The sequence below is a fragment of the Danio rerio genome, chromosome 15, assembly GCF_052040795.2.
Source record: "Danio rerio strain M-AB ecotype USA chromosome 15, GRCz13ab, whole genome shotgun sequence".
NCBI lineage: Eukaryota > Metazoa > Chordata > Actinopteri > Cypriniformes > Danionidae > Danio > Danio rerio.
The window spans coordinates 15,494,068-15,517,500 of record NC_141035.1 but is presented as its reverse complement, the minus strand read 5'-3'; the positions used below and the strand labels follow the sequence as shown (position 1 = coordinate 15,517,500).

General features: G+C 37.3%; 1 protein-coding gene across 2 annotated transcripts in view; it reads left to right on the top strand.

The window, feature by feature from the left end:
• The window catches only part of zgc:172282, a 269,591-nt gene that overhangs the window by 157,248 nt on the left and 88,910 nt on the right, over positions 1-23,433 (top strand). For both annotated transcript variants that reach the window (XM_087282218.1, NM_001113649.1), the window contains 1 exon segment: positions 1,885-3,275. In XM_087282218.1, coding sequence (XP_087138344.1) covers positions 1,897-3,275 — 1,379 coding nt within the window. In that variant the 5' untranslated portion in view covers positions 1,885-1,896.

Below are 23,433 nucleotides of genomic sequence, written 5' to 3'. Positions count from 1 at the left end.
GTTTTTTACTCTCCCTCCATCCATAGTCACGATGTGGTCTAAAGTGTCTTTCAAATCAAACACAGAAAGCATTATGCTATGAAACCTATTACTTTCAATGGCTTGTGCCCCGCAAGGGAGATCCATTGCCCACCATCCATCAACTATCAACTAGCTTGCACAAGTCAAAGTTCAAACAGCTCAATATTCCACTTTGTAAAGCATGTACTGAACATGCACACCAGAAAAGCAGTCTGCTCAAAAATAACATGACAACAGGACATTTATAAATAAAATAATGCCTCTCAACTCCTACAGTCAAAATTTATTTTATTTTTTTTTTATTGGTTTGAGTGTGTTTTTTTTTATATATCAGTGTTTAAGCTATTTAAGTTTTGAATTTAAGTTACTGAATTACATTTAAAACGTCTTACAAAATAACTTTTTATGTTATTCAATAAAATAATAGATGATTATTAAAAAGCCTTTTTTGGTTTCAATTTTCAGCCCACTGCATCTAGAATTTTCAGTTTCAGTTTCAACTCAGAATAATCATTTTGGTGCATATTTTAGTATATTTAGTGCATAATATTTAGTTTTTGATGTATTTACTTTCTTAAAGGCACAGTGATTTCTCCTCATCACATTTTTCTGATTTGCTAACAGAGTTAAAAAGGAATAATACAAAAATTCATGTTGAAATCACACATTAAGAAACATTTAATAACCTATAATGAATTTCATACGGACCATTATGCTGTAAACCCAACAGCCGCAGCGGCAATAATTATGTCATAAATACTGTCAACAATAGGGGCAGCTTTACGGTGTCATAGCATAACCACACAATAACAGCTATCAATCTTTAAAAGAGTTTGTCAGAGGCATCTCAGCAAGACAAAGACATTCCAACAGCTTTGTTTTAGCAGGACAGATTGGTTTCCGTATCATTTAAAATACACTATGATTAATCTCAATCGTATTCCTACTGTATTAATAAAGAAAAGACAGTACAGAATGAATGCTATCTGTAAAATGAGAAAACGCTATTAAATAAGTGTCAATTATTGTATAGCTCTCTTATTTTTCTTCTAATATTTGCGCTGGCACTGAATATGGGAAAACATGCAGTATTTGTATTGTTGCAGTGTGGACTAGGACATTTAATGCAGTTTCAAGAGGTTACATATTTCTGCCACCTTACATCATCCCCACACAATCTTCCTTATAATGAGTTGATTCTACATTACTGTGTAGCCATAACAAGGAACAGTCATTCTCTGCCTTTACCTTGGCACGAGGATTTTTACTTTTGACATCAGTTTCTAGTACATTTTGATACACAGTGACAGAAATAACTTTCTAAAACACTATTTTGGAAATGCAGTTGGTATCCACATACGTAGCATTGTTTCTGATGTCTATTGTATTCTGTTTTGCCCATAGTCTGTGGAGAAACATTCAAGAAAGTTTTGAAAGACTTTGACTAGACTAAACGTGTTTGCAGGCAATTTGGCCACAGCCAAAACACATTGTAGTAAAATACTTTAAAATCAAAGTTATATATATATATATATATATATATATATATATATATATATATATATATATATATATATATATATATATATATATATATACAAAGTACGCTTTAACATTAGGCAGATTTTCAAGGTATTAAAAGAGCCTTGAAATCAGCAAGAGGCCAAACAGATTATGAAAGTTAAAACTGGTCACCAGTAGTGACTTTACAGAATACTTTGCAAACTGCAGTCCACTGACTCTAGGCAACTGTCAACATCATGTTGTTGTTTAGGGCTGTTTATCTAATACAGTGGCAGTGTATTTTATAATGCCATTGGCTTTGAATGTTCAAGTTTACATCTGTGTTTGCTTATCTTGCAGTTGCCCTGAGAGATGGAGTGGCTGATCTTCTCCCTGCTGTTACTGGCTGTGTCTGCGTCAGGGCAGCTGTGCCCCAAGCGTTGCATGTGCCAGAACCTGTCGCCATCTCTAGCTATCCTATGTGCCAAGACCGGCTTGCTTTTTGTGCCAACAGTCATCGACCGCCGCACAGTGGAGCTGCGTCTCACTGAGAACTTTATCACAGCGGTAAAAAGAAGGGATTTCGCAAACATGACCAGTCTTCTGCACTTGACTCTCTCTCGCAATACCATCAGCCAGATTATGCCTTACACTTTTGCTGATCTTAAGCGGTTACGCGCGCTCCACCTGGACAGCAACCGGCTGAGTGTCATCACGGATGACCACTTCAGAGGACTCACCAACCTACGGCACCTTATCCTTGCCAACAATCAACTGCACAACATCTCCCCACATGCATTTGACGACTTTTTGGGGACTCTCGAGGACTTGGATCTTTCATACAATAATCTTGTGGATATCCCTTGGGATACTATAGGACGTCTTACCAATGTGAACACTCTCAACATGGACCATAACCTTATAGACCACGTCCCTCTAGGAATTTTCTCGAATCTACACAAACTAGCCCGATTGGATATGACATCCAACAAGCTGAAGAAAATCCCCCCAGACCCATTGTTCCTTAGGATACCAGTTTATGCCAAGTCAAAGGGGTCCCCCCTTTCTTCCCTCGTCCTCAGTTTTGGTGGAAACCCTTTACATTGTAACTGTGAGCTACTCTGGCTAAGGAGATTAACACGAGAGGATGACCTGGAAACTTGTGCATCCCCTCCTGATCTCACAGCAAAGTACTTCTGGACTATCCCAGAGGAGGAGTTTATCTGTGATCCTCCTGTGATTACAAGGAAATCTCCCAAAACCTTTGCTATGGAGGGCCAACCGACTAGCCTGAAATGCAAGGCCAATGGGGACCCAGACCCGGATGTTCACTGGATCTCTCCTGAGGGCCGACTGATTGCTAACACCTCTCGTACTTTAAGCTTTAGCAATGGGAGTTTAGAGATCAACATCACTTCTCTAAAGGATACAGGAATCTTCACTTGCATCGCATCTAATGCCGCAGGGGAGTCTACAGGCACAGTGGAGCTGGTAGTCAGCCCTCTGCCACACTTAGCTAACAGCACAAACCGGATCCGAGAACCTGATCCAGGACCATCTGATATATTAACCTCTGCTAAGTCGACTTCATCCGTCAGCAATGAGACTAGGTCTCAGGAAAGGAAAGTGGTACTTGCTGAGCTTAGTGCAAATTCTGCACTCATCAGGTGGCCTTCGCAACAACACTTCCCTGGAATCAGGATGTATCAGATTCAGTACAACAGCTCAGTAGATGACACCTTGGTGTACAGGTAAGATGACTTCTTACTATGAGAATTGAAAGTTCAAGATAGCAACCTGTTGTAGCAGGGTTTGTGTGGTGCAATTGCATATCCAGTGATATACAGTGTCCAGCATAAATGAGCATTCCTTACAAATCTCTCTTCCAATCATAGATTCTATAGGATGTGATATAACCTATGTTTGTACATACTTTAGATTAGTAAATACTAAAGCCAAATCTGGAACTAATATAACTTTTTAAATTTTTCTAAACATGAAATTGGACCACACTAAAACCCAAAGTGTCTTCTTTCCAATGACACCTAATTTGTGTTTGTAGCTTACTGGAGTCAAGAACTCTTACTATTTAAAGTTAGGTAGGCGTGACTCCCCAAAAGCGAGTGCTGGCTAACAAGTTAAATGTATTACCTTTCTATTTCTAAAGATCTAAGATGACCAACCTCTCAATAAATTGGTTTAAAAACTTTTTTTTTGTTTAAATGTACTTTTAAAATTTATTACAGTGACGCATTTTTCATGTTGTTAAGTACCGGTCTATAATGATTTTATTGCTGGGGCTCATGCAAAATATTGTTGCTTTATATTTATTGTATTGTTTAATGGAACAATCAATGGCCTTCATCTCCATGGACCTGCCGTATGCTTTAGGTTCCAGAATAACAAAAAATATGACTGCAGAAACCTCAGCTGTACTGCACCGCAGGATGCCTTTGTCACGATAAAAGAGAAAATCTTTCCTTCATCTGTCAGAAGTCGCACTGTTTATGGGCCTTGTATTCCCAAAGCAGTCTCTAAAGCAGTGGGATATCCAAAATTCAAAGTGTTTGTGCGCAGCGTTCTTCTGAGCCTCAGAAATCCCATTTATGAAGGCAGACAGATATATCAGAGGAGATGACTTTATGGTCAGACAAACAGTTGATTCTTTTTGACGTGAAAGAGAGAAAGCACTGGGAGAAGTGGAAACAAACCAGGCTAATTTGTCTTTGCTAATGTTTAGATTCCACACCCATTGTGATATCTCTTCATTCGCAGCTGTTAGGTGTGTTTAATTAGTCTGGGTGCTGGGGACGACCGTGAATTAGCATCCATCTCACAACCTTGGGCAAAATGCTACAGTGAAATGCATGGCCATAAAAGCTAACACATTTCCTGGAAGGAAAGAAACTGAATGCTTGAAGCTACTTTGGCTGTATGAATCATTCATGCTGGTAGATGTACCGTTGGGTCAAGGATACAGGAATATTTTTGGCACATGTGGTTTTAAAGAAAAAAAGGCAAGACACATTATTTTTTTAAAAGAAACAATAAATTAATTAACAATAAAAAGTGAGCTATTCTTTGAAAAGAGATTCATCTATGCATAGTATATATATAAAAATAAACTTTATGTCGTTATTTATTTAAATTCTCAACCTTTTAGTGCATCACAAATGAAGGAACTTGGCACAACGATCAAGCTGCTTTGTTTTATTTGATCAGAGGTTGTAGTGAAGGAAGATGGCAATTTAAATTTGTTGTTATACAGGGCTGACATATAACATCAAAAGACTAGAGTTTGTTTGAATATATCACACACATTCAACATATGCCCAGCATGGCACTACAATGCTTTCTGTATGTTTGAAGACACTTTCAAAGTAAAAAATGTGCTGAAAGTTTCAAAACATCATCCAAACATGGTAGAGTTGTCACAATACTGGAATTCGGTTCTAATCAGTACTGACATTTTAAAAATGACCTTTTCACATTAACATTTGAGTGCTTTTAGCACATTCTTAAACACAGCTGATTTGCTATTGTGTGCATTGCTCAACAGAGATGACTGTGTTTGGATGTGAGGGTCATCAGTTCACCCCCACTTACCATTGTTTACTGAGCATAACCACAGATACAGGGACACTAGATTGTTCGCAGGAGATGGACAATTTTTACATTTCAATACCGAATTGTATTGTGACAACCCTAAAATCTAGTCACTAAAAAAGGGTTAATGCTGCACTCACTGGCCACTTTATAAAAAAAAAAAAAATCTTACTAGTCTTGGGTCGAACCCCCTTTTGCATTCAGACCTGCCATAATCCATTGTGGCATAGATTCAACAAGGTACTGGAAATATTCCTCAGAGATTTTGGTCCATATTAACATGATAGCATCACGCAGTTTCTGCAGATTTGTCTATTTTTCGTTCCACCACATCCAAAAGGTGCTCTATTGGATTGGAATCTGGTGACTATGGAGGCCATTTGAGTACAGTGAACTCATAGTCATGTTCAAGAAACCAGTTTAATATGATTTGCACTTTATGACATGCCACGTTATCCTGCTGAAAGTAGCCATCAGAAGAGTGGGTAAGACATGGTCAGTAAAAATACTCAGGTAGGCTGTGGCTATGACACGTTGCTCAATTAGTAATAATGGTCCCAAAGTGTCTCCCACCACCACCAGCCTGAGCTGTTGATACAAGGCAGGATGGTTTCATGCTTTCATGTTGTTGATGTCAAATTCTGACCTTACCATCCGAATGTTGCAGCAGAAATCGAGACTCCAGACCAGGCATTTCCATTCTTCCATTGTCCAATTTTGGTAAGCCTTTGGGAAGTGTAGCCTCAGTTTCCTGTTTTTAACTGACAGCAGTGGCACCTGGTTTGGTCTTCTGCTACTGTAGCCCATCAGCCTCAAGGTTTGACATGTTGTGCATTCAGAGAGGCTCTTCTGCATACCTCAGTTCTAACGAGTGGTTATTTGAGTTACTGTTGGCTTTCTATTAGTTCAAACCAGTCTTGTCATTCTTCTTTGTCTTCAACAAGGCACTTGCACCTACATAACTGCCCTACTGGATATTTTCTCTTTTTCTGACCATTCTCTGTAAACTCTTGAGATGGTTGTGCATGAAAATCACAGTTGATCAGCACTTTCTGAAATACTTAGACTAGCCCATCTGGCACCAACAACCTTGCCATGTTCAAAGTCATTTAAATCACCTTTCTTCCCCATTCCGATGCTCGGTTAAATGCAGAAGATCGTCTTGACCATGTCTACATGGTTGATTGATGATTGGTTGATTAGAAATTTGCTTTAATGAGTAGTTGGACAGGTGTACCTAATAAAGTGGCCAGGAAGAGTTTGTTTGTTTTGAAAATAGCATTTAGAAAAAAAAAAGAAAAAAATAAGAAAAAAAACCTTCTCTATACCTAACTGAACACAACCAAATATAAAACAAAGAAAAAATTATGAAGTCAACCTTTCCATTTTCACTTGCACCTATAAGTTTCACCAGAACATTAGAAAATTACTTGTTCTTTTTTTATTGCACTCATTATATAGGGCACTTTTGCTGCTATTCAATTTTGTAAATCATTGAGATCTTTCTTTTTTCGTGTTCAGTGGAAGCTAAAGGATCACAGGAACACAATAAGGATGAGAAAGTCATGCGAGTTTTCGTTTTGGAGTGAGCTATCTCTTTAAGAGTGAATTACTGTAAAACTCTGGGAAACTGGGTCATCCCAAGGAGAAGTTCTGCTTGCCAAACCTCATGCGCATTAAAGCACAGCGATTGATTCTAAAACAGGCATCCAGTCACTTCTGCTAAAGCTTTTTCTTTTCTCTTGTGACCTTTTAACCAAATCTACATAATGCTGCTCCCTCTGCCTGCATAAGCATGTCAATAGGTTTTTCTATGGCTTGCATATAGATTATACCTCTATTAAAGCCAAGTCATGTGAGAAGCAAATACTTGTACATTAACAGCTAACAATCTATAAAAGGTGGATCTGGGCATGAACTATTATCAGTGATGATTCTGACCACACATCCTTCTGACAGGATGCCACGGAAAGTCAATTTACCACTGACAGCTCGGAGTAACACCTTGGCCAGCTTCTCCAAAAGGATGGAGGAATAGAGAGAGGCATATCAAAATAGGTTTATGCTTTCTTTTCACATCAGAGGACAGCTGGAGGGGACAAGAACTCTCTGAACCCATTTCTTTATGCATCTGAATGAAAAACTGTACTGTATGTGTGCTATTATGAATACAAAAATGATGAAAAGGTGAGCAGAGCCAGGTATTTGATTTCCTGTAATGTGCTGCATCTCAGTAAATGCATGCGTTTTCAAGGGTGGTGCATCATTCAAAATTGAACTGTTGCTTTTTTAAAATTTCAAATCATTTCTTGATTTCGCATTGAATAGCAACTGAAAGTGAAATAGAAAGCACATGAAAAGTTAAGCTGGTATTGACAGACTATGAATGTCTCAATAATAGACCCACAAGATTGATGGTTAAAAAGGACAAATTACATTTATGTGTGGATGAATGGACAGATAGATTTAGAGGTAGGATGGATGGACAGACAGATAGATGGTTTATTAAGAGAAAATACATGAATAGATTGATGAACATGTAAATAATTGGATGGATGGATGGATGGATGGATGGATGGATGGATGGATGGATGGATGGATGGATGGATGGGCAACTGTTTTTTTTTAAGAAAATAGATGAATAGATTGGTGGCCATGTAAATAACTGAACAGATGGATAGACAGATGGATGAACTTGGAGAAAAAAAGATTGATAGAGGGGTAGTTAATTATATGTATACTTAATTGGATGGACAAATGGCTGAATGGATGGACGGATGGACAAATGAATAGACAAAAGGCTGTATGGATGCATGGACAAATGGACCAAAACTGGTCTTATTTATTTATTCATTCCTTCATCCATAAGGATTAATTTGATTGACAAATTAATAGAAAAATGGCTGGATTGATGGACAGATGGCTTTATGGATGGACATATGGATCAAAACTGATCTTATTTATTTATTTATTAATTTATTAGGACTAACCCCTAGTGATCTCATTTTCAAGGGGGTCACACAATTAATCACAATCAATACAATCAATCACACAACAATAACAAATGGATGGATGGATGGATGGATGAATGGAAAGGTGGGTGGGTGGATGGATGGGTGGACTGGAGAATTGACAGATGGCCAGAATGATTTATAGATACCAAAACATACAGCTAATTTAAGTATGTGTGTATGGATGGATAGATGAATATATCAATGGGTGTATGCATGAATGGATGTATGCATATATGGATAGATACATTTAGAGAAAAGTAGATTGATAGATGGATAGGTGGACATGTAACTGGATTTATTTAGAGAAAATAGACAAATATGTTTGTGGACATGTAACTAATTGAATGGATGAATGGATGAATGGATGGATGGATGGATGGATCGACAGACTCAATAGATTAGTAGAATGGTAGATATGTATAGTTAATGGGCTCTATTTTGACGGTCCATGCGCAGAGCGCAAAACGCAGGGTGCAAATGCTTTCAGGGCATGTCAGGACGCGTTTTTGCTAATTTAAGGACGGGAAATCTGCCTTGCGCCATGGCGCATGGTCTAAAAGGGTTGAGTTTATTTTCTTAATGAGTTATAGGTGTGTTTTGAGAATAAACCAATTAGAGTCTCATCTCCCATTCCCTTTAAGAGCCAGCTGCGTCGCGCCAAGAGCGCATTCGCTATTTACAGGACGCAAAGTAAGTCTAAGTGGAAAAAATGACCATTTCACAAGCAAACAGTTAACAGTTAACAGTTTTTTATTAACAGAAAACTGTTAAACAGAGCATCTACTGTGTGAGAATGAGAGATAATGGATCCCTTTCACTTTCGCTCTTGGATAGGGAAACCTTTACGCACAGACATCAATTAGTCTATAAATAAATACTTTTGTTTGTTAAGCAAAAATATTCGTTTCAAAACTATTTCTAAATTCAGTTCTAATTTCCAGCAAACGAATAAATGAATAATAATAGCAAAATGTGCTCAAAAACCTGAGTTATATCCTAAAACACATGCTGTGCCCCATATGGTCTAAAACCTGACAGGTGGGCAAATCTAAGCTTGTTTTTAATAAAACAAATATAAATATGGCTATAATAAATAATACTGCTAATAATAATAACATTATACAAAAGCAAATTGTTATAAATGAACTGAAAAAGCCTTCCGAGTTACCGGGTTAGATTTGGTCTAATGATAAATCTATTATAGTTTCTCAAAATAGCAAAGCGCCAGCGGTCCGCCTCAGAACGCCTTCCTTTTTAGACCAGAACGCCTATGGGCGCACAAATGAGCGCTAATGCATTTGCTATTTAAACAGCGTAGCGTAACGCTTCAAAACGACTCTTGCGCCAAGCTGAAACTACCAAAAGACTACTGCGCCACGCCTTGCACCACACTGCGCCGGGTGTATGATAGGGCCAAATATGGTAAATAAATAGCTGGATGGACGGACAAAAAAAAAAAAACGAATAGACAAATTTCTCAATGGACATATGGACCAAAACATATCAAATTGTATGTATGTGTATATGAACGGATGGATAGATTTGGAGAAAAAGAGATGGAAAATATTTATTTAATTAGACACAAGAGTAAATGGACAGAAGGAAATGCATGAATGGATTGCCGGGTGGATGGGTGGATTGGTGAAAAGTCAGATGGACAGAATTATGTATAAATACCAAAACAGAGCTAATTGTAGGTATGTACGTATGGATACATGTATAGACGGATGGATGAAATTAGAGAAAAAAATGGACAGTTAGGTGGACAGGCATAGCTAATTGGGTGGACGAATAGACCATTGATGGCTCAATAAATGGATCAATGGACATATGAATCGATGTATAAATGGATGGATGCATGGATGGATTGAGGGATATTGAGAAAAATGGATAGATAGATAGATAGATAGATAGATAGATAGATAGATAGATAGATAGATAGATAGATAGATAGATAGATAGATAGATAGATAGATAGATAGATAGATAGATAGATAGATAGATAGATAGATAGATGGACAGGTAAAGCTAATTGATTGGACAAATGAATAGATGGATGGATGGATGGATGGATCAAAAGATAGATTGATGGATATATGAATGAATGTATACTTGTATGTATGTATCTACGCATGGATAGATGGAGGGAGGGATTTAGAGAAAAATAGATAGATAAACAGGTGGACAGGTATAGTCAATTGGTTGGACAGAATGATGTATAAATGGATTTATGGATAGATGGATTGATGGATGGATGGATAGATGGATGATGTTAAAGAAAAAATATATAGACAGTTAGGTGGAAAGATATAGCTAATTGGGTGAACAAATGAATAAATGAATGGATGGATGGATGAATGAGTGTATGCATGTATGGATGATAGATGCAGAGAATAAAATAGATGGATAAATAGGTGACATGTATAGCTAATTGGGTGGACGAATGGATGGATGGCTGAATTGATGGATGGATGGATGGATCAATAAATGGATTGATGGATATTTAAATGGATGTATATATATATGGATGTATGCATGGATAGATAAAGGGATTTTAAGGAAAAAAATAGATTGATAGATAGGTGGACAGGTATTGTTAAATGATTGAACAAACAAATGGGGTGGATGGATGGATGTTTGAATGGATGTATACATGTATATATGTATCTACTCATGGATAGATGGAGGGAGGGATTTCGAGAAATATAGATGGATAGATATAATTAGGTATAGCTAATTAAGTGGACAAGTGAATAGATGGATGAATGAATGAATGAATGAATGAATGAATGAATGAATGAATGAATGAATGAATGAATGAATGGATCTATAAATGGATCAATGGATATATGAATGGATGTTTACATGTATGGATGAATGCATGGTTGGATGGAGGGATTCTGAAAAAAATAGATGGATGAATAGATAGGTGGACAGGTAAAGCTAATTGTGTGAACAAATACATAGATGGATATAAATAAATGTGTGCATAGGTATAGCTAAATGGGTGGATGATGGATGGATTTATGGATGGATGAATACATGTCTGTATGTATGGATGGATTTAGAAAAAAAAATGATGGATAGACAGCCACCCATGGGTAGATAGCCACCACATGTAAAGCTAATTGGGTGGAAAAAAGTATAGATGGTTGGATGGATGGATGGATGGATGGATGGATGGATGGATGGATGGATGGATGGATGGATGGATGGACATAAGTATATATAAATAGACTGAAGTATAGATGAGTACCAAAAAAAAAAAATGTTTATGTGACTGCGGAAACTCGTATCCAGTCAAAAGATGTCAGAGTAATATTCAACATTGTATAGAAAATTCTGTATAACATGAACAAAACACACTAAACACACATTTAAGTAGGCTCTTATCTAGGTAAGCCAAGTTCCTTCTGATCTTACCATTCAGTGTAACACAGCATTTAGTGCTAATACGACCTTAAGCTAACGTATACAGGAAATTAATTAAACCTTTTGGAAGTATAATGAATATGTGCCTTAATTGTCATTGAAAAGTGTCTGCTAGAAGAGATTGATTAAAAGGCCTTGCTCATAGAGGTGTCTGTTGGGAAGAGCTCGTTCACATCTATCAGCGAGCTCAAATTAAGTTCAGTCGCAATTTTTCTTTGTGGCAAAAGAATGCTCCGAGCTGCAGCGTGTGCCCGGCTGTGTATATAAAGCTCATCTTCTGAGGTTGATACTTTTATTCTCAGAGAGTTATATTTTGAAGAAGAAAAGAGCCCAGCTGTGTGCCTTAAATAAAGATCCTTAAGAAAGCCTTGTGTAAGACTGTAGAAAATAAGCTTATCCACGTAGCGCAGGGTAAAAGTGGTTAAAAGCAGCTCCTCATAAATCAGAGACTGAGCACTTTGTTGTTTAACAGCCAAAATGCTGTTTTGTGTTCTGCTTCCTTCCCATCTTGTAATTTTACTAAAAAAAAAAAATAAGCATTCTTCCTACCAGATTAATTTTACAAACTATGTTTACAATTATTCAAGTAGAATGTTTGTTTTGATTCAGTCATGATCACAACTACTGTACATGTAGTTAAAGTATGTGCCAAACATAGCAGTGGAATTGAGTGAAGTTTATTCATAAACTAATTTCAAGAGGATCACGTGCTTATGAATGACACAGCTGGCCCCGAGTCAAGCTAATGAATGAACCACCAATCACGCTATTCCTAACCCAGTATAAATAACCAAACACCCTACCTTTAGTCATCTTCGTTTTGAAGAATCCCCCCTTCCACCCCGTCTCCTCCTCTTTTCTACAGGGCAGTACGGCGGCCCAGTGGCTAGCATTGCGGCCTCACAGCAAAAAATGCCTCCGACTCGGGTATCCACCCAACCGGTCAGCATTTTCGTGCGGAGTTCATGTTCTCCCCGTGCTTGCTTGGGTTTTCCCCGGGTCCTCCGGCTTCCTCCCACACCCCCAAAAACATGAGACTAAGTAAATTGACTAAACCAAATTAGCACCAAATTCAATTCCGTCAGCAACACATCCTCTTAGCAATCCTTACGCAGTAGGAGGGGGGGGGTCCTCGAGATCTACCCGAGTCAAACTCCCCTCTCGCCCTGCAACGGAAGGGAGCTCTGGGCTCGAGGATCTTTTGAGCTCGGGGCTCTCTCCCGGGACAGCATGCCAAACTAGCTTATTACCAATCATCAGCTAAGTGTGAACTCTTGAAATGTAGTTTTAAAGGTCCTGTGAAGGGCTTTGAAAGGTGATTTTTATTTTCATTTTTTTTTTTTTTTTTATTCAATGGTTGATGTAATCTAAACTGAAATAAGAATGAGAGGTTTGGACAAAGTAGCTCCTCCAATTAAAAAAATAAAAAATTAAAAAAATAGCGTTCCTTTTTTCACAGCTCTACCAGTGAGAGTGGTTGAACTCTAGCGCCTCAAATGAAAAGCAACTGAGAAGCTTTGTAAAAAGGGCAGAGCACGTCAAATAATCGAGTGCGTTTGATCCAGATTTGATGAGTAACTAAAGTATGTGGTAATGTGGAAAAAAAAATGTTGATCCTTTTAAGTGGCAAACTGCAAGCTTTGGGTGTTTATACAGTATAAATTTTATATTTTCTATATCTTTTACATTTTGTCACTGTTTTGGAGCAAACTAGATAATAGATATACTTAGGCGCCATTTACACTAATGCATTTTTCGTTTTAAAGCGCATAGGTTTTGCTAGGATTATGCCATCCATCCACACTACGCCAGACTTTTCAAACCACGAAAACAGAGCATTTTGGAAACACTGAAGAGGTCGTCATTATAAAACACTGCTGCTCTGTCTCAGTGTGGATTGGGGAAAACGGATACATCTGAAAACGGAGGATTGGCTGCAGACATTTGCCTGATTCTGATTGTGGGTTTTACCGCAATAATAAGTAGCCTACATACAGTTCAGTCCTGCATCCTCTCCTTGTTAGTTCAGACTTTGCTTTACTTTTTTAACCTCATTCACATCATCCTGGATACGTACATAGTTTCACTTTCTTAACAATAAAATGAAAACATGATATAAGGGACTGCTATTTTCATCTTGATATTACCAACTTAACAGGCAGCAGAAATGTTGAGGCATCCTGCTGCATATATGAGCGTCATCTTCATGCATATTTAACATAACGGAGCCTATAAAATTACTGCCTCCTTTAATTTTCATTGAAAATATGAAACATACCCTCTCTATTGCTGAATATCAGTTTTAATAATCAATAATGAATAAAAGTATAACTTACCATAAGTTTATACATTATAGGAAATAAAGGCAAGCATTCAGTGTATATACAGAAAGTAGGCTACGTGGTTACATTAATTATGAACTTATCTTTGCACTCAGCCAAAACACGTTACCTAGGAACAAGTAATAGATTCAGAAGACAAAAGTCGGGAAATATGTCGTTACATATAGTCAACAAGATGAGTTAATCACATTTAACAAATAAAGTGAGATTGGATCCAGCGGTAGATCCTTGATGAACAGGCCGACAAGCACAGCTCTCATCTGGCTAGATATGCTGCAGCGCATGCCAGAGTGTGAGTGTGGTCACGTGATGTGCGCTTTCAGTGGTGTGGTGTAGACGGAGAGTTGTTCAGAATTGCTGGGTGAAACACTATTTCTAAAATTCATTCATTCTAAAACTAGGTTTTAAAACTAGTGTAAACAGGGTCTTAAAAGGGCCATGAAAAACCCTCTGTCTCAGCAAGGTGTTTCCACACGTCTAGTTTAAAAAAAGTCAGGAAAGTGGGTGAGTCTAGCTCTATTTAGGTAGGAGTGACAGGGGTGGGAAAGAGGGAAGGTTTTGCTTAAAAATGTGAGTTTACGTTTGGGCACGCAATGATTTTCACAGAGGCAAAACTGACACAGAAGCAGGGGAGAAAGACAGTGACTGTGGTGACATGGACATCAGTAATCAAATTATTTGCCAAATTATTAATTTGTCAACTTTAACTGCATTATTGGCACTTTTACATTGACATGACAAACGAGATATTGGATGCAAGGAACTGCTGGAAGAGTGTTGTTTGAGTGAAATGTTTGATACCGCACGGCGAACGGGACATAAACAAATAAAAAAAATAAAAATTCTAGAACTTAGATGCACTCGGTATGTAGCGTCTGAAAGCTGTGTGTGTATAGACTATCCTGTCACAAAATGCGGCAAAAATTCTACACGACGGTAATAGTTTGATTGTGGTGTTTACATTCAGAGAGCAGCATTTACAGTGGATCATTCAGTCTATACTATTGTAGTGATATTAATGTACTGTAAAATTACTAACTAAATCAACTAAATCAAACTAAATCATTTTGACTAAGGTATGTCTTTAAAAAACTGAAAGAGGACTGCTGATAATAGGAACTAATAATAGTAATAATAATAAAAACTTTGCCATTATACATAACATTTCCAGATGCCAAAAGCTCTCGGCTAAAAATGTTGCATGCACTGTAGTTCACATGTGAGTCTAGCTGCACTCTCATAGCGGGGAAATGAAAATAACATTTTTGTTGCAGCACATATATATAAACACAACATTGATGACCTGTCACCAAACAATTCTCGTTCTTCCACTTCCACTTCCACTCAAGCGCTTCACATTGTAAAAACAGCCAGTCTACATGCTGGAATAAACGCAAGGACCTAACCCCCATGACGCAGCTTCAAAAATTAGTTTCAAACTGAAAGAACGAATTTTGCTCGAAATAATGCAAAAACAACCAATTTTCACTGTTTTTGTGAAATATGTGTGTCCTATTGGTGTTTTTTAGCAGCATGGGAGACATATATGACTGTCAGCAGCTCAAAAAATGTGTTTTGGTACCCTTTAAGATTAACACACTCATACTAACATCTAATATACAGGGTTTCTACAAGTTTCATCAAGTTAAAAATAAGACTTTTTAAGACCACTATGAATGAAATTTCAGACATACAGTGCTAAACACTAATAATTATTTCTAAAATGTATGCTGGATAAATTGGCGGTTCATTCCGTTGTGACAACCCCAGATTAATAAAGGGACTAAGTTGAAAAGAAAATAAATGAAATAATGAAAGTCAACTTAAGTATTACAATTAAAAATGGAATACAAATAAATTAAAGCATCATCAAAATATTTACAATCACTGGAACAATATTTAAAACTAAATATAACATTATTAATATTACTATAATAGTATATAAAAAAATAATAAGTAGTTATAAGTAGTGCCAGTAGAACCCACATCAACACTGACCAATGGTTGCCGGCTACACTAGTTTGAGAGAATCCCAGTTAAAAAAAATATATATATATATATATATATATATATATATATATATATATATATATATATATATATATATATATATATATATATATATATATAATAAAATAAAACACCTAGACTACTTCTATGCAACTGTAAAAATGAAGTTAAGTAAGCTACGCTGCTATTTTTAATTAGTTGTCAGACAACACAGGAACGTATGGGTGTTCTGCTAATATCAGTGGCAGAAAGGTTTTACTCTTAGCAATCTGCTAATTGCTTTCTTAATGAATATTAAACCAGCACCGAAACGTTCAGGATTTTATTTTCACCGGGGCCCCCAGCAGATGCTTTTAAAGAAACACAGCAATTATCCACTTCACAGCTACACAAAAGCAAAGTCCAGAGCTTCCCTCAATTCTTAATTAGATCGGATCATGTGTGCTTTAAAAGCAGGAGATGTAAATTACGGCTTTGGATGAAAAGGTGGATATGCTTTTTGTTCAAACAGATGGTTGCTGGAACCTGCCCATCTCATTCCCCCTTGTGTTCGATAGCTACGTGATTGCAACTGCTAAAAAGCTGTTTTAGTGGCGGAAAAAAAGAGATATCTTTAGAAAAGCAATTTTCCTCCTGGTTAACATCTTACAAGAGCAAACATCAAACACTAGTGTTTCCCTACCAAAACATTGCATTAGTTATTAGTGACAAAGGGACTTTGCTGTATGAATTATTAAGATGAAAATATGCCATCTAAAGGTAGTCTATGCAGATTTTTGACTGGACCCAGATGTCCCGTTTGTTCCAAAATAATTGAGCACACCTGCACCACCTGCGCTGATCACATGTTGGCCAGCCTATAACCTCTGCAGAGATTGTGCAAGACCATGCAGCTGCTATATGAATATTCAAATGTGTAATGTCTTGTTATAGCAATTTTACATTCCAATGGTACTGCAATGATTTCAAAGCTTCAGAATAAATACATTCACTGGCCACTTTATTAGGTACACCTGTCCAACTGCTCGTTAACGCACATTTCTAATCAGCCAATCACAATCGCAGCAGCTCAATGCACTTAGCCATGTAGACATGGTCAAGACAATCTGCTGCAGATCAAATCATCAGAATGAGGAAGTAACTTTAAATGTGCCACTGCTGTTGGTGCCAGACGGGCTGGTCTGACTAATTTAGAAACTGATCTACTGGGTTTTTCAAACACAACCATCTCCAGGGGTACAGACAGAATGGTTCGAAAAAGAAAAAGAAATATATCAAGTGAGCGGCAGTTCTGTGGGCATAAATGCCAGAGGTCAGAGCAGAATGGCCAGACTGGTTCGAGCAGAAAGACAACAGTAACTCAAATAACCACTCGTTACAACTGAGGTACGCAGAAGAGCATCTCTAAACGAACAACACATCCAACCTAGAGGTGGATGGGCTACAGCAGCAGAAGACCACACCACACACAGACTCGTTTCTTGAACATGACAATGAGTTTTCTGTACTCAACTGGCCTTGAAGTCACCAGAACTCAATCCAATAGAGCACCTTTGGGATGGGATGCTTTGGGGGGGGGTGGAACGGGAGATTTGCATCATGAATGTGCAGCCAACCAATTTGCAGCAACTGTGTGATGCTATCATGTCAATACGGATCAAAATCTGTTGGAATATTTCCAGTAGCTTGTTGAATCTGTGCCAGGAGGATTACGGCAGTTCTGAAATCACAAGGGAGTTCAACCTGGTACCAGTTAGGTGTACCTAATAAAGAGGCAAGTGAATGTATGTCATGTAAAATAAAGGCAGAATAAGACATGTTCAGTGCTATTTGTTAAATTAAAACAATAACAATGAAAAAGCTTGATGACCCCTTAAAGGAGCATACGATCACTGAAGATGAATGTTATAATGTTATAATTGTTACAATGTAATTATTTAGAAAAAGTGTATGTGCTCTCATAATATTTAATCAAACATATTTACATTCCCTCCCTTTTAAAATGGCTTCTCTGCATGCTAAATGAACATATTTGTTTAACTGTAAAGCAATGCTAAAGTCAGTTATTCTCCTTTGAAAATGCATGCTCTGTCTCAGAATGTCTGTCTTTGTTTTGGTCTCTATAACCCACCCACTGTCAAAATGTGATCTTCGCAGGACAGCAGCAGCCTCCGAAATGTGACACAGATTTTCAGTTACAAAAATCCACATGAGGTGGTTTTTAATTAGTAAACAATCTAAATATTACAAATGTAAACATTAGTGAACATTTTCAAGTGTAAGGTTTGATCGTCAGGCACATTCTCTCCTGTTTATGTCATCATCTAGTAACTTGCAACTCCATCTCGCCTACAGCTAGTTCAAAATGCTGCTGCAAGGCTTTTAACCAGTACCAAAAAATATGACCAAATCACACCAGTTTTGTGCACTCTGCAATGGTTGCCTGTGCACTATCGAGTCACTTTTAAAATTCTTCTCCTGGTTTTTAAATCACTAAATGGCCTGGCTCCTTCCTACCTGTCAGACCTGTTGACTGAACATCAGCCTGGTCGGTCTCTTCGATCATCTATCCAGAGACTATTATACATTCCAAAGTCGAGGCAGAAATGCAGGGGTGACCGGGCTTTCGCAGTAGCTGGTCCTACTTTGTGGAATGCTCTGCCCCTCTGTATTAGGTCTATATAATTTCTGTCTGTTTTTAAATCTAGGTTGAAAACTTACCTTTTTGATTTGGCATTTTATCAGTGAGAATTGTTTATTTTTAGCTATAATAACTATTAGTGAGAATTGTTTGTTTTAGCTATAATTTTATATTTGTTCTTTGGGATTTGTATTGTTTAGCACATTGGTCAACCTTTGGTTGTGTAAAATGGTGCTATATAAATAAAATTGACATTGACATTGACATCATTCTGGTAACCCAAGCACAGATTAGATTTAGGTTGTGATGTCACGTGACCAAAACTCAATGTCTAGCCAGCTTCTAAGGACAATGTTATTTTGATGTCCATTAATGACATCAAATTATGTTTATATTTGTTTGATTTTAGGTTGTGAAAGTGACCAAAATCCAACATCTAGCCAACATCTTAAACTAATGTCATATTGATGTCAAATACTGACATTAATTCGTCAAGTAAACCAAGTAAAAACCAAAATCCAACGTCTGATAGATGTCATAGAGGTCACGTCCACACAACGACAAGCTGTAATATCAATAGACGTTGGTATTGGGTTGATTTTAGGTAGTCTTGGAAAGTAACCAAAACCCAACATCTAGCTAACATCTTAAACTTACCCAGGCTCATTCTGAAAACGTAGTCCCGTGGACATTTCTGGTATGTCCACGGGGTGGTATGATGCTGTTCCTTTTCATGCTTACCAGCTGACCGCTTACCTCCATGTGGAGGGCTTTCCCACGGCAACCATTTTGTCCTGTTAGCTCTTGTATGTTGGTGGACTTGAGATGCAGATAAGAGCTGACCACGACGACGACGACCAGGTTCGAGTCCGGGGAAGAGCGGTTCTAGAAATCAGGAAAAACATAAACAGAATTCAAACAAGTTCAAGTTCAAAGTAAACAAGTTCATAACAGGGTGAAAATGTGGTAAAATGCAAAACCGGTAAAAATCAGACGAGCACTTTTCTTTCTCTTGACAGCTTTTGTAAACTGATGGTTGGGATTAGAGAAGTAACTGGGTGGGCGGGTCAATCTGTAAAATTGGTTGGGTTCAGGGAAGGAGGAGGGTGGGTCAGCTGATTGGCTGGTCGCCCAGTCAATCATTCAGCCAGTCAGACGGTCGTTAGACAGTGGTCTCTGGTGGGTTTACGCCACAGCATGGGCGCAAACAGCAGTCGTGAGACATTTGACATGCAAAAAAAGTGCACACAGCTGCCACTCAGATATTATAGTGGTAATGTCCACAAAGCGTCAAGCATACCATGTAACATCATTAGTGTTGATATTTGGTTGATTTTAGAATGGACATTTGCGTAGACCTGACGTTTGGTTCTGAACTCATGCCAATTTTCATTTTCAAACAAAATGCAATGTCCCCATGACGTTGGGATGCATGTCAATCTGACGCCATGTTGATGTCCTGTGCCTGCTGGGAGAAAAGAGGTCCTACACTGCACTTTTAGCCAGCAGCAAGCTCTTTCTCGGGATGCAGTCTGATTATGTGCATATTGCTCATGAACTCAAACGCAGGGCACATACTGACCTGACAAATGACTGCTGTGATGGAGAGAGAGAGAGAGAGAGAGAGAGAGAGAGAGAGAGAGGGAGAAGAGGGAGAGGGAGAGAGAGAGAGAGAGAGAGAGAGAGAGAGAGAGAGAGAGAGAGAGCATCCTGAATGTGAACATATATGCGTTATGACGGCATGTTTCCCTGGATGAACTTAAGAGTAGTTGTGCCCAATCAGTCCTGATTAGCAGATGGTTAATGTGTGATCTGGGAGGCAGAGATGGGCTAATGTTTCATTCATCATGAATGACTGATGAGCTGATTAAAATGACTCCCAGCAAGGGCATCTCTGGGTCCGCAGAGGTGGAGGGCGAGAACCAGTTTTATCTGAACCATTCCTACAGTTTTACATCTCCGAGTCTCTGCGTGTTACTCTGGAAGTGCAATTTCACAGGCTGATCATGACCAAAGACCATTATCTGAGTAGATTAAAGGCCGTAATCTAGATTACTGCTGGTTTACAAATCCCCATCCAAATAGTGTATTTATGCACACAAGATTAGTGACTTGTCACTGATATAGTAATGCAATTATGCTATTGTTATTTTTGATGGTAGTGCTACTAGCTTACTAGACCAAATGCACATTTACTGTTTGGCTTTACAAGCATCAAAATAATAAACGTGTAACAGATATTAAAAATTATGTACATTAGAAAGCATCCTTTTTAATATTATTGGATGATTGATTGATTGATTGATTGATTTAATTTTTGATTGACTTACTGATCACAAAATAATGATAATCATTCTTTTTATTTTTTACCCTGATTTACAGAAGACTAAAATGTAATTAATTGTAACAATACTTCGACAATTGTATTAGGCATATTTACAAGAATAATCATTTAATGACATATTAAAATACACAAATTCTAGACATTTAAGGATCGCAGTGTAGCCCCAATTTAGTAACTAATTCAAAACTCATATATTTGTCAAAGTTTTATGAATACAGAGATGAGACAAGGTTTTCAAGGGGAATGCGTACCTTGGTACATGTTGTGCTTAAACGATATTTATGCTTATGCTCTAGGTGCAGACTCGAATTGGCTAATTAGGAGGACCGGGAGTATTCCAGGTGGGCTGGTCCGTTTTTGGGCCGCATGGGCCTGTGTCCCTAGCTGCCTGCAGTCTCAGCAGTCACAATTTTTTTCATTTATTTATTTGTTTTTTTAACCATAGCCCCCCTTTTTATTCATTATTTTACCGCAGCTCCACTCTTTTTATTTATTTTCTCGCAGCCCCATGAACAGAATCCAGCTTGGAGGTTAATGATGATGTAATTTTCACTCGACTGGATAATAAAAAAAGTGCCAAGGTGGCGCTGAAAAGATCAAAATAAAACAAAAATTGGAGTATATTTTTCGTTGAAACCAGCGGCAGCCAGAGTACAACACACAAAGAAGATAAAACGGCTGATAAGTTAACGTTAGGCTAGTTAGGAGCTGTGCAAAACAACAATGTTTGCAAACCACTGTTTATGTACTGAATGTTTTCTTAATGTAGCTCTTCAGCAGCAGCATTCCCTTGTCCAGTTTGCTGCTAACAGTGAAGAGCCAGTCTCTGGAACGTTACCAAGCACCAGTCATGACTTTACACACTAGAATGAGCTGGTAGGATTGTCACTGAGTGAATATAAGAATTTGATTTATTAATATTAATGCATATTACACCTGCTCAAAAAATTATCCTGAGACAATTAATAAAATCAAATTATTCACTAAATTAATGAATCTGACTTAACTTGATCAGGAAGCTAAAAAGGGGAAACCATGATACCATCATTCGACAGTAATACTGTGGTAAAATGTCTAGCAGATATCAATGCAATACTTGATTTATTCTTTATCTGTGTTGAAGGACTGACCATCTGTAAACAGTTTTGATTAGAAAATATTCAGATATTGCAGAAAATGACGTTGTGATGTTTTAAAGAATAGTGTTGAAGATTTAGCTAGCCTTAAATGTCCTTGTATTTATAAAAAATAAATAAATAAAATAAATAAAATATATATATATATATATATATATATATATATATATATATATATATATATATATATATATATATATATATATATATATATATATATATTTGAAGTTATAAATCAGCTTTTTCCTTGAAAAAGACATGATAGTGTCATTACACTATTTAATACATTTAATTTTAATCTTTATTTTATACCTACTGCTTAATTTATTTTTGTATTTATTTGATTTTTTTTTCATTTGCAGGTTTGGATATTTATAAGCACTTATTCTTACAGAAATAGATTCTGATACTGTTAAACATTACATTGTGTCAACTGCTCAAATAAATCTTCACTGTGAAGCACTGAATTGAAATGATGTTATTTTAATATACTCGCTCGTAAACTGAAGTGGGCTTGTCTAAGGCTTGAAACTCCAGGGCTAAAAAGGAGTCCCACTCCGGCCCTGTCTAGGAGTTAAACAAAATAAAAGGTCAAGAATCTTAGTGTGATTCTGGAGTCAGATCTGAGTATCAGTAGTCAGATCAGTAGTCAGATCAGCGTACTATAATGTTAAAAACATTCCAAGAATCAAATGCTTTATTTCCAGTGGGGACTTCATGCTTTTATCAGCAACATAGTTGATACTTGACTCTTCACTGGCCTTCCCAAACAGTCAGTCAGACAGCTGCCGCTCAGCCAGAGCGCTGCTACCATTCTGACTAGAACAAGGAAATCTGAGCACTTTTCACCTGTCCTCAGGTCTTTAAACTGGCTCCCAGTTACATTCAGGATAGATTTTAAATATTATTACTTGTCTATAAATCACTAAATGGCCTAGGACCTCAATACACTACATATATGCTCACTAAATATAATCAGATCATTAGGATGAAGTAAATTTGAAATTCCGAGAGTTCAGTCAAAGCTGCTATGCCTCACTGCTGCTGGAATTAGATTCCAGAAATGATCACATCTGTTTAGCTGTGTTTGGCTATGCCTGATCCAACAGATTAACACAATATTATATCTTTATTTCTTTTTTTTTCATTCCCTTAATTCATTGTTGTTTTTATGTTCTTTTATTATTGTATATGTAAAGCACTTTGAATTAACATTGTGAATGAAATATGCTATATAAATTTACATGGCTTGCCTTAAAAAAAGCCCACACTTAAAGCAGTGACAATTTCATAAAGTGAGCATAACTTTATTCATTTTCTTACATTCATTTTCATACATACATCAGTGTTAAAATAATTTATGAAATATTTGTTTTGAGCCAAC